General features: G+C 36.0%; 1 protein-coding gene across 2 annotated transcripts in view; it reads left to right on the top strand.

Annotated features, from left to right (window-relative positions):
* Positions 1-13636, top strand: part of LOC138328311 (coronin-7-like) — a 29389-nt gene that overhangs the window by 12197 nt on the left and 3556 nt on the right. For both annotated transcript variants that reach the window (XM_069275056.1, XM_069275057.1), the window contains exons 14-26: positions 1719-1850; positions 2295-2610; positions 3075-3253; positions 4868-4976; positions 5805-5891; positions 6376-6518; positions 8900-9004; positions 9470-9555; positions 10228-10366; positions 10721-10927; positions 12022-12157; positions 12828-12919; positions 13345-13431. In XM_069275056.1, coding sequence (XP_069131157.1) covers positions 1719-1850; positions 2295-2610; positions 3075-3253; positions 4868-4976; positions 5805-5891; positions 6376-6518; positions 8900-9004; positions 9470-9555; positions 10228-10366; positions 10721-10927; positions 12022-12157; positions 12828-12919; positions 13345-13431 — 1818 coding nt within the window. The remainder of the gene's footprint in view (positions 1-1718; positions 1851-2294; positions 2611-3074; positions 3254-4867; positions 4977-5804; positions 5892-6375; positions 6519-8899; positions 9005-9469; positions 9556-10227; positions 10367-10720; positions 10928-12021; positions 12158-12827; positions 12920-13344; positions 13432-13636) is intronic.

Here is a 13636-nt window from a genome sequence, read left to right on the forward strand (position 1 = left end):
TATCTACAAATAAATATTTATATACAATAAAAATAATAAACTCTCCTCTTTGTTCCTTCTGCAAAGGAATTTCTGAAACTTTAATGCATCTTTTTTGTGAATGCCGTATTGTCTCAAACTTTTGGGAAGACTTTTCCTTGTGGGTTGAGACCAAGACAGGAATTGCTTTAGGACTTACCAATATCGGAATAATATTGGAATTTCAAAGTCACAAATTTACAAATGTAAATTTTTTAGTTCTTTTAGCCAAATTTCATATATATAAGCTCAAATATACTAATGATCCCCCATCTGTCATAAGTTTTAAAAGAGATCTTGAATATTATTTCAGGTTAGATGAGTATACCAATAAAAAAAATCTAACTCTAAATGTTTTCAATAAAAGGTGGGAACACTTAAAATTACTTATTTCATGACTATCATAGCACTTTAATTCGATGCAGCTCATGTGTGGAAGTGTGAGTGAATGTTGTACATTCAGATTTTATATTTTCTCCTTTATAACTCAACAATTTGTTTTTTTTCATAAAGAAATATATAATTATAATATCTTTTATGAATGACTGTTTGTACATTCCATCAATTCATATGTTTTTCTTCACTGTTAAATTTGTGTATTGTTTCTAATGATGTTTTTGGAGAATAAAAAAATTTGAAAGAGAAAAAAAAAAGATCGCCAAAAATGCTGATTTCTTTTCATAAATATGCCTTAAAACGGCATTTCAAAAGCCGCTTGCAACTACAAAAACATGGAAGAAATTTTCAATGTTTAGCAATGAACCAAAGTTATATTGTATCAACAATCATCAGCGATTAATCAATTGTAAAGCTACAGTACATGTTCATTACTTACATAAACATTACCCTGACTGAAATGGAGACATGATAAAAAAACAGGTGCTCTCGGCCGACTGTCACATGTATGGTTTGATCACTTGAGCAGAACTAATCTCTAGCCACCTGGCACTGTGCTCCAAATGCAATCACAGCTTGGAGCCGCACACGATCACTGTCTATATAGAGCAATGCTACAATTATTAAGGTGTAAATAATCATAGTGCTTTGAACTTTTTACGCGGTAAAATAGACTTTACACCGTTCACCAGCCACCATTGTTTGATCATGAAATGACATGCGCAGAATCACATTCTACATAACTTCCTATGAACACATGTGTCTCAGTTACTTAAGCTATGACCGTTATTTCTATGTACGTGAAAAAATTGTTGTAACTGCAGTTGATGAATCAATATTTTGGATTTATTTCAGTTTTATTGTTATAATTTTGCAACCACCATCGACGATTTTGATATCTTTCTTGCTCACATCGTTTTATGACACGGAACAAGTAGATCAACTACCATGTAAAGAGATCGTCAGTAAACTTAATTGAGAACTTGCTTAATTCGAACACTCGGATAACTCAAAGTTTTATCTCGGTCCCTTCGAGTTCGTATTTAACTGAGTTCAATTGTACAGTGGAACACAGAATAACGAAGTTCTTGTGGAATGGAAAATCTAATCAAATTATCAAGATTTCAATATATCATTGAGAAAAGACAAGATTATAATTTATTTCAAATTATTAAAGCAGAATTTCAATATAACTTAAAACAAATTGAGTTGGTTCCACTGTATATTTATATATACATGTATTTCCATGTTTCTGATTAAGAAATATAGTTTCCAATATTTATGTTGGTATCTGGTATGTGTAGGTGAAGATGATGACCTTGAATCCGTCCCGGCGATCAGACCCTGCATCAAACCCAGGACATATATTCCTGGGAAATCGAGGAGATATGGTCGTCAATAGTAAATCTAGCAGAGAGGCAACTCCAGTCCAAAAGGTAGGGGCAACTCAACTATTTAGTCACACTTGTGATGAAAAATGACAAAATAACTTTTCTTTTAGATGTAGAAAACTATGATCTACTAGTACATGTACTGCAATGTATATACTTTAAAACTGAAATTTTACAGTGTATTTCTTTAAAAACTTTTATGCTCAGAAATTTAAGTACATTGAAATAATTGCTACGTTTGCAGTGAGCACACATATAAGGTATAGCCAGTAATTTTTTTCAGATCAAAATTTTCATGATTTTAACAAAATATCCAATCTGGCTATAAGGTGTACCGGTATATGTTTCTTCCATTTCACACTATTAAGTGAATTAAATTTTTGTGACCATAGCAACATCCAACAATTTTGCAAAAATATCTTCTATGCGAACATAAACACGTATATTATGTTAATTTGTAAGATAAATGGCGCCTGTTTCTATTTTTAGCCTGTGATAACAAAACCAAAACCAGTAACCACATCACCTCCAGCTGTCACCCAAGTGTCGTCTGCTCCTAAAGTGTCGTCTACTCCAGAGGTAACGTCTGCACCTAACACAAACATGCCTGACGAACCAGAAGACTTCCTAGACAGCCAATCACAGCAAAATACCTCACTAACACAAAATCAAACAGATGAAGAGAAGGAAGTCATACAACATACCTCTGTAAAGGAAACCCCTCCAGTATCTACGCCGTCTTCGTCGTCTGGCAGTCGGCCCATGTCTGTAGCTGTAATCAAAACACCGGCTAAGGTATTCTCAAGTAAGTCAGAACATAGTGTAGCGGTATTGGACCAGGTTGAGCATTAGTGACCAGGTAGCTCAGTCAGTAGAGCACTCGTCTAGTGTTCGGAGGGTCCCGGGTTTGAATCCCGGTCTGGCCGTTACATTTCCTCCTCTCCTGTTATAGCTACTGTTATGGTGACACATCAATCTGATACAAGACAATGTGCAGATAAATAAAGTATTATCCAGGTTGTGATTTCATTGTTAGGCAATCCTATACATGATTAATTTTGCATATGTTTTTTGTACAACCAAAATTTCAACTTTTTCAAAGAAATATTTTTTTTAAAGAATTTTACTGATTGAAGATGAAGGTGTAAAATTAGACCCTAAAGGATTTACCAGTGCATACTGATTATATACACTTGTGAAGTGGATCCTACATATTTGCATAGACATTAGTATTCTGTATTGAGTCACGTAGTTGTTTCCTTATTCCAGCTGGTCGTTTGTCCAAGTATAAATACCTTAAGGGTCGGATAGAGCACAAAGATTATCACATTGTCAACATACGAAAGCTTTCTACAACCATTCCGGGAGAGAGTGACATGTTCGCTGCTAACAGAACGAGATGTGTTGTGCCTATAGAAGGCTCTGGTGGCCTCCTACAAGTCCATGAGGTACATTCAAATTAGACCCCCAACTATTTTTAAAAATTATCAGAATTAGATGGCTTGTCTGCAAGTCAAATCGCCTTTCGTCCGTGGTCCGTCCGTCCGTCCTTCCGTTTGTCCTTCCGTCCGTCCGTCCGTCCGTCCGTCCGTTAACAATTCTTGTTACCGCTATTTCTCAGAAAGTACTGAAGGGATCTTTCTCAAATTTCATATGTCGGTTCCCTTAGGACCCTCATTGTGCATATTGCATTTTGGGACCGATCGGTCAACAAGATGGCCGACAGGCAGCCATCTTTGATTTTGATAGTTAAAGTTTGTCAAAAAGTGCTGAAGGGATCTTTCTCAAATTTCATATACAGGTTCCCCTCTAGTTGTGCATATTACATTTTGGGACCGATCGATGAACAAGATGGCGGAGAGGCGGCCATCTTGGATTTTGATAGTTAAAGTTTGTGACCGCTATTTCTCAAAAAGTACTTAAGGGATCTTTCTCAAATTTCATATATAGGTTCCCCTAGGGCCCTAGTTGTGCATGTTGCATTTTGGGACTGATCGGTGAACAAGATGGCCGCCAGGCAGCCATCTTGGATTTTGATAGTTAAAGTTTGTTACTGCTATTTCTCAAAAAGTACCGAAGGGATCTTTCTCAAATTTCATATGTCGGTTCCCCTAGGACCTTAGTTGTGCATATTGCATTTTGGGACCGACTGGTCAACAAGATGGTCGACAGGCGGCCATCTTGGATTTTAATGGTTAAAGTTTGTTACCACTATTTCTCAAAAAGTGCTAAAGGGATCTTTCTCAAATTTCATATACAGGTTCCCCTAGGACCCTAATTGTGCATATTGCATTTTGGGACCGATCGGAAACAAGATGGCCGCCAGGCAGCCATCTTGGATTTTGATAGTTAAAGTTTGTTATCAATATTTCTCAAAAAGTACTAAGGGGATCTTTCTCAAATTCCATGCATAGTTTCCCCTTGTACCCTAGTTGTGCATAGTACATTTAAGGACTGATCCATAATGCCTTTCGGCACTGATCGGTAAACAAGATGGCAAACCGGCCGCCATCTTAGATTTCATTGTTGAAGTTTGTTACCACTATGTCTTAGAAAGTACTATAGCGATCTGTTTCAAATTTTATATGTAGTGTGTTTGAAAAAGTTTGAAAAGCAGGGAAAAGATCCCTCTTTCCATTGTCAGACATAGATCATTCTTTGGTGGGCGCCAAGATCCCTTTGGGATCTCTTGTTACAAATTATCAGAATTAGATGGCTTGTCTGCAAGTCAGACCCTCAACCACTTTTGAACTTTATTTATTCTCTGGATGGTGTGAGAGTGAGTGATCGGGGGGTGGGGGGGCGGGGTCTTACAGGAGGTAAAATAAATGTTTCTGATAAATCAGGGAATGATTTGTATTTCACTTTGCTATAGATTTGAAAGGTCAATATTCAAAGATTCTTCTTTGGGACATGTTTGTAATGGTTGAATTTTATAATACACCAAACTATTAATGGATATGTAACATGCCTTTCTGCTTAACCCAAATGGGGTATTTTAAGAAGACCAGAAAAGACTTATCTGTTCCTGTTTCATGTTTGATGTACTTCCATATTTACAGCTTTCCAATCCTGGCCGCCTCGAGGATTCAGGTTTACCAGTATTACAACACAAGAGTAAGGTTACCGACTACGTGTGGGATCCATTTGATGATAGTCGACTTGTAGTAGGTAAATGTTGTATGTGTGTTTTTGAGATTTTATCACCCCTATGTACTTCAGTGACGGAGTGGAGTAAGGTCTTAATAAATTCTTCCACTAGCCCTCGTCCACTGTCCCCTGGGTTACACCATACAAGCCCAGTTGTTTTGCTTAGAAAACTCAGAATTGTAAGAAGCTGTTCTCACCTTCAAAGTTTAGAGCTTCTTTAATTGACCATGGCTGTTTAAAATCGAGAAAGGATAAACTGATCTCCCATACTTGACAGGGTTATCCCGCAGTTGCTAGGGAAAGATAACTCTGTCTTTTACCGGGGTAGAGAAAAAAACAGCTCACATGCGCTAGACAGCGATGTCATCAATACATGCGTCAACCATTTTTGCGCACAGCGATGTTCATATGAAATGAATTTTCAACTTTTCTCGTTAAAGTATGGGAGAAAAAGAATCAAACAACCCTTATGAAAGATTTTGATCATCAACCCTCGGCAGGCCTGGTGTTAATTAGCCAAAATCTTTCACTCGGGTTGAGATAATCCTGTCCACCTGACAGGCCTATGTAAGATTCTATCAATTTTTACCATATATTCTTACCTGGCTCCAAGATCATGAAACAATCTTAGACTTAAGTTTTTGCTTATACCAGGCAACTTCTTTATTGATTGGCTCGATCTAAACTGTTTCATTATCTAAGCATCTTGAATTTTGAAACTGAATAAAAACAAAAATAGTTTAGTAGTTTACTGGTTTATTAATTATCCCTTTCATATTTAACACTATTTATAAAATTAATTATTTATAAAATTAAATTATTATTGGATTTTTCATTCTGTGTTTGCAGCATGTGATGATACAAAGATTTGGGTGTGGAATATCCCAGAGGGAGGTCTGAAAGAGACACTGACAGAGGCTTCACAGTACCTTCAAGGTAAGTATTAAGACTGACCATTCTGTAAAAATAAAGTCTTTGAGGCTGCAGTTGATGAACATTTCAATATTCCTATCTACCAGTAAAGTTGGAAATTAAGTTGAGCAAACAGTTGTCCAGTATAGACTTTTAACCAGTGTTTTCCCGGGACACTCTAGCTGCTATCACTGAGAAACCTGGTAGGTCCTCAAATGTCATGAGCTTGGAGGTGTAAAATAATAACAATAATGTAAAAAGAGGCACATTTAATCAAAATTTTGATCACACTATCCTCTGTGGCTATCATTTGCAAATCTCCAAACAGAATGAAATAAATATAATAACTAAATATAAACAAGTCCATATTGTGAATTACACTTACTTGTCTTAATATGTAACCCTGGTTAAAGAATTATGAGCAGTTTTAGTAAATTTTGACTCCATATATATGCTATAGATCTGAAGAATAAGCAGTTTCAGTAATAATTGTTTGTGCTCTATGCAGGTCACATGGAGAAGATTTACTTTGTACGGTTCCACCCTCTGGCTAAAGACATCCTGGTATCCTCAGCTTACGACATGACTTTCAGGATCTGGAACTTAGCAACAGGAACGGAAGTTCTACAGCTGGAGGAGCACCCTGACCAGGTTAGATATATCAAACTGCTGTATAAAACCTATGATGTTAATACGAAAGATACAGAACCCTGACCAGGTTAGATATATCAAACTGCTGTATAAATCCTATCATTTGAAGCCTGTAGATACAAAGAAATGTAAAAGTGGTACATTCAAACCTGTCTATAAAGACCACCTAAGGGACTAAGGCAAAAATGGTCATTATAGCCAAATGGTCTTTATATATAGGGCAAAGTAGTACAACCTGTTTGTAAAGACCACCCAAGGGACCAACACAGAAACAGTCATTATAGCTAAGTGTTCTTTATACACAGAGCAAATTAGTCCAACCTGTCTATAAAGACCACCCAAGGGACCAACACAGAAATCACCCAAGGGACCAACACAGAAATAGTCATTATAGCTAAGTGTTCTTTATACACAGAGCAAATTAGTCCAACCTGTCTATAAAGACCACCCAAGGGACCAACACAGAAATAGTCATTATAGCTAAGTGTTCTTTATACACAGAGCAAATTAGTCCAACCTGTCTATAAAGACCACCCAAGGGACCAACACAGAAATAGTCATTATAGCTAAGTGTTCTTTATACACAGAGCAAATTAGTCCAACCTGTCTATAAAGACCACCCAAGGGACCAACACAGAAATAGTCATTATAGCTAAGTGTTCTTTATACACAGAGCAAATTAGTCCAACCTGTCTATAAAGACCACCCAAGGGACCAACACAGAAATAGTCATTATAGCTAAGTGTTCTTTATACACAGAGCAAATTAGTCCAACCTGTCTATAAAGACCACCCAAGGGACCAACACAGAAATAGTCATTATAGCTAAGTGTTCTTTATACACAGAGCAAATTAGTCCAACCTGTCTATAAAGACCACCCAAGGGACCAACACAGAAATAGTCATTATAGCTAAGTGTTCTTTATACACAGAGCAAATTAGTCCAACCTGTCTATAAAGACCACCCAAGGGACCAACACAGAAATAGTCATTATAGCTAAGTGTTCTTTATACACAGAGCAAATTAGTCCAACCTGTCTATAAAGACCACCCAAGGGACCAACACAGAAACAGTCATTATAGCTAAGTGTTCTTTATACACAGAGCAAATTAGTCCAACCTGTCTATAAAGACCACCCAAGGGACCAACACAGAAATAGTCATTATAGCTAAGTGTTCTTTATACACAGAGCAAATTAGTCCAACCTGTCTATAAAGACCACCCAAGAAACCAAGACAAAAATGGTCTTTATAGCTAAGTGTTCTTTATACACAGAGCAAATTAGTCCAACCTGTCTATAAAGACCACCCAAGGGACCAACACAGAAATAGTCATTATAGCTAAGTGTTCTTTATACACAGAGCAATTAGTCCAACCTGTCTATAAAGACCACCCAAGGGACCAACACAGAAATAGTCATTATAGCTAAGTGTTCTTTATACACAGAGCAAATTAGTCCAACCTGTTTAAAGACCACCCAAGAACCAACACAGAAAAGTCATTATAGACAAAGTCTTTATACACAGAGCAAATTAGTCCAACCTGTCTATAAAGACCACCCAAGGGACCAACACAGAAATAGTCATTATAGCTAAGTGTTCTTTATACACAGAGCAAATTAGTCCAACCTGTCTATAAAGACCACCCAAGAAACCAAGACAAAAATGGTCTTTATAGACAAGTCATATTGCTTAAGTTACAAGATTATGATCTCTTTTGCGAATTTTGTCTACTTAACCAAACAACAGCAGTTCTGTAATGGCCATTTGACCCCAAGTCTGTAACCTATCAAATATTTTTGCTGATTTTACGTTTAAATATAGTAAATCAACTTTCTTCCACGGCTACGGAATTTTGTGATTTGCAATCGAGAACAAATTCGTGAAGATAAACATTCACAGACTTAAAAATTAAATGAAAATTCTTATTAATATAAGTGATACTGAGATCAATTTCCAAAGATAAACTTTAACAAAACTGCTTAAATCATGAAAGTAAATTGCACACAAAGGAAATTGGATTACAGTATTATCAATACTGTATTCAACCTAATAAGCGCCCAGGGCATTTAAGAAACTGAAAAAATGAAAAGGTGCTAATCAGACGAAATTATGGCAAATCTATACAGTTTTGTATAGCTTTGGTCTTTATGTATGCCTGGGCAATGGAAATTGAGGCCTCAAAAAGGGAAGGGGTGTTTACTGGGTCGAATACGGTACCTGTTTTCATAAATATAGATTATTATGAATTTGAACAGGACTCCAATTGGACACGTCCTTTCCCACTGTATCCATACCATTCCAATCTCATATGAATGCTAGAGCATCTGTTATGTCCTACAGATATTGATTTGGTATCCATGTTTCTTTGCTTACCTTTAGGTTTTTAACTGTGCCTGGAGTCCCGATGGAAAATATTTATCTACTGTGTGTAAAGACGGAAAAATCAGAATATTCAACCCAAGGAAATATCAAAACCCACTCATGGTAAGTCTTATAGAATCTGACATACTATGTGTCATATAGATAGATATGTCTCTCCATGATTTAAATGTTGAATTATGGATCAACATGATGCTTGCTGAGTGCTTACTACTAAACTGTGAAGCTGTATGTATTCAAATTTTTGAAAGAAGTCTTAACTTTTGAAATGCAGACATTCCACGAACAATTATTAGATAATCTATTAAATATAAATTAAAGTTTAATTTCAAAGGGATATTACTAGATAATTAATAAAACTTAAAAATATTTCTGGTTAAAAAATGTTGATTTCAAAAAGTGCTGCAATATTAGTAAATCATTTCACTGTCTCAAAATGTGTGTATTTGTATTTAGAACATGATTTTATATAATGTTGAAATAATTAAGGTCATATTTAGAATATTTTCATGGATACAATATAATTTGTCGTTTATTAAAGTTTTAGAATACTTCCCGTTTGAATTACAGGAGGGCCCTGGTCCTGAGGGATCCCGAGGGGCTAGAGTAACCTGGGTACTCGATGGACAGTATCTCTTCGTCACAGGCTTTACTCGGTAGGTCTGTCATAGAGGACAAAGGTTGTAGGGGTCAAAGGCCAAGTATACACCACTGTTACTTGACTGAATTAAGAAAAACTACCACCAATATTTCCATGACTTTAAAAATATTCCGTCTTCATTCTGAAATTATTAATCATTCATTCATAGATTTTAATGAGGAATAAAGAAAGTTCAGTATTAATTGTTTAATTAATAATTGTATGAAATTTTCCATCTTCAAGATGCTGAATATTATGAAATCTATGTTCTAAGACACTTGGTATGATAGTAGTCTTTTGATGTCATTTGTGGAAGTACCACTATAATTGTATATTTTCAATTTCATATTTACCTCTGATAATTCATGATGGACTGGACTAGTCTTTGATTTAGAATGGGGCCGCGGTGGCCGAGTGGTTAAGATGTCCCGACATATTACCACAAGCCCTCCACCAAAGCCCTGCATGGTTCGAATCCCATGTGGGGCAGTTGCCAGGTACTGCTGGTAGATGGTTTTTCTCTGGGTCCTCCGGCTTTCCTCAACCAAACTGGCACATCCTTACATGACCCTGGCTGTTAATAGGAGGTTAAACTAATAATAGATAAAAATTGATTTAGAGGAGCCTAAATATGTCTTCAGGGGTGAGTTAATTAATTCATAGTATTTTATTTGTTTGACTCCACTAGTGGTAATGAGAGATTGGTATCGCTGTATGACACTGCTGATTTAGCCACGCCTCTTCAGACTGTTGAGATGAGTGTAGCCCCGCCCATTCTGGTGCCTTACTATGACGAGGATAGTCGGACAGTGTTCCTGTCTAGTCGGGTAAATTGCAGTAGCAAACCACCAAATGAATGTCCATATGTCCTGATAGATGTAGCTAGTCATACACCTCCGCAACTAGTAAAACACAATGTCTTTAAGAGAAATCAATACTTCTTATAACAAAAGAATGAATTAATTTATACCTAGGTAGCTGAATTTTCAAGTCAAATGTACATTTTTTTTATCGAATGAATAGGCCCTTATAGTTATGCAATATGTCTTATCTGTTGCTTGATTGATAAACAAAAAATAGATTACTTCAAAAACTTTTAAGATCTTTTTGGCAAAAAAAGTACATGTATAATAAATATGTATGGTATGAATATATTATTAAGTATTATTTTGTTGTTTCAGGGTGAGAATAACGTGTTTGCATTTGAAGTAGCTGAAGAGGAACCTTATATAACACAATTATCTACATTTACGGGGGATGGCCTCCACCAAGCTTACTCATTCCTCCCTAAAATTTCATGTGACCCCAAACAGGTGGAGTTTGCTAGAGCATGGCGACTGACATCTACCTCTGTGGAGCCAGTGTCCTTCACCGTCCCAAGGGTCAAGGTAAGTCTTTCTAGTAGGATCAAGATTAATAATCAGGTCAAGGTCTAACGTTAATTAGGTCAAGGTATGTTTTTCTAATAGGGTCAAGATTGATAATCAAGTCTAGGTTTAATTAGGTCAAGGTATGTTTTTCTAATAGGGTCAAGATTGACAATGAGGTCAAGGTCTAATTATGTCAAGGTTAGTCTTTCTAATTGAGTCAAGACTGATAATCAGATCGAGGTTAAATTAGGTCTAGTTAAGTCTTTCTTATAGGGTCAATATTAATAATCAAGTCAAGATGTAATTAGGTCAAGGTAAGTCTTTCATAGAGGATCAAGATTGATAATCAGGTCAAGGACTAATTAGGCCAAGATATGTCTTTCTAATTGGGTCAAGACTGATAATCAGGTCAAAGTCTAATTAGGTCAATATATGTATTTTGTGTCTTATTAGGTCAAGGTAAATCTTTAGTATAATATAACAAAGGAGTAGATATGATAGGACCAGTATTTGGCCTTAATTTTTCAGGCCGAAAAATATTAAGTCTGATCCACATCAATTTCACATCAATAAATACTCTCATACTTGCCATTCATCAAAACTTACTTTTTTATAACCATGTACACGATGTGCTCCACCTATAGCTATGACGTCATCAAATTGATGATTTTCCTCTTCTTGCCAAATTTTGCTAGAAATTCATCATCTTTAGTTTAGAAAAGGCTTTAAATTGATTTTGCCGCCACCTTGGAGCAACTTTATATTTTGCATGGATATGCGTAAATACACAACGTGAGAAAATCTCTTTCTGATCCACGAAGGCGGCCACAATCATTTTTAGAGAAAACCACTCAAAAAGTATGATTTTTCAAGGATTTTTGAGAAAAATGGCGGGAAACTGCATGTTTATGAAGTCATAGTGAACATAATTGGCACATGCGGGATATTTCCGGGATGTAACTTGTTAGCAAATGTATTCAACTGTTATATGGCAAAACATGTTGTTCTTTACTGGAGAATTAATTTTGCGGCCATATTCGAGTCTTAACATACCTTCTCCTTTGTGCAAATATGATGAATATTTGTATTGATCATTGTACTTTGATTTCCAGATGGAGTATTTCCAGGACGACTTGTTTCCGGACACACGTGTGATGTGGGAGCCATCCATGACTAGTGAAGAATGGCTGTCAGGACTTAACAACCAGGCCAGGACCATCAGTTTACAGCCACCAGGGATGAAAAAGTGTAGGGCAGCCAGCATTTATTTCATATTGTAGTTCGTTATTCATTTTCATATCAGTACCTAGTTCTCATAGACATTTCTTTGTTATATGTATCAATTTGTGTAGCATTATAAAAGAATTAAGATGAAAACATTTGACTCAATTTCCTAAAGCACTCAAAAACCTCAGGAACCATTATAGTTTATAACTCAATACAAAGCTATTCAAAGTATTTGAAAATAAATAAACTTATGCTGCTGTGCAGATAATGCAGGTGCTAAAAAGGTTCAGGTTTGATGGCCAACATTTTAATAGAAATCTTAATTCATTGTTTGTTAATACTGTATTCACTACTGTCTCCTATAACATTAGGTATTAAATGAAGCAGCTCTGGAGGTCCCAAAAGGGGCTAGGCACAATTTAGCTGCTTTTGGTTCTTTGATATCAATAACTTAAGCTACATGTGCAGATTGTGCAGATTGTGCAAGTGCTAAAAAGGTTCATCACAGTTAATATTTTGATAGAAATCATTATTTATTCTTAGTTAAATAATGCCAAAATGTTTTTATTGACAACAAAATAAATGAAGCTCTTATGATGGCCCCATAAGGGGTCGGTACCATTTAGCTGCTTTTGGTTCTTAGATATCAATAACTGTATGTTTGACATTGAATTATCTCCCTTTATAACAGTGAGTGAAGCCCCTGTGGAGGCCCCCAAAGCCAGTAAATATGACAGCTACAATCCAGAAACATACAAAACAGATGAACAAAAGAAAGAGGAGGTGAGCTTTTCAGGAATGGTGTACGAAAGACAGAATATCTTTTAGGAACTTTTCCGCTAAAATAAGCAATGAAATGTGATGTACTTACGTCTAAAATTTGAGTATAGAATTAATGACTGCTACATCATGAGGACTAAAATCTTATTTATCACAATTGTGGTATTATACAGGAGTTTGTTATGTAATTATAAGTGTTGCAGCAGAAGTAGATTACTTTCTATTCAATATTTTGTATTAATCCAGGATTCAGGATTTTGGAGAATGTAAATTGAATAAAAAATGGGAACTCATCTGAGTATGTTAATATTTATCATCATTAACTCGTACTTAATTCAGACATATCTTATGGGGGGTGTTAGTCGTCCACTCTGGCAACAGTTGTAGTTAACTTTTACTATAATAAGATATTTTATCTATCCCCACAGTTACTGAGTGCGATGACAAACAAACTATCTGTACAGGGAGATCCTCTTCCACAGGACCTGGCAGAGGGTGTGGATTCGGATGAATGGGTATGTAACAATGTTATAATTTCCACATTATATGGTGGTAACCCTCCTGGAACTCCTGGTCTTCCTTCCATTTAAGTCTCAATTTGAACATTATGGGAAAGCAATATACTCATATTATGGCAATGCATTATTATACTGCTTTCTGGAGGTGAACTTTTTTATAAAATGTATTATTTGGTATCCTGCAATGACACATTTAGCATGA

This window comes from Argopecten irradians, chromosome 7 (genome assembly GCF_041381155.1).
Source record: "Argopecten irradians isolate NY chromosome 7, Ai_NY, whole genome shotgun sequence".
NCBI classification, from domain to species: Eukaryota; Metazoa; Mollusca; class Bivalvia; order Pectinida; family Pectinidae; genus Argopecten; species Argopecten irradians.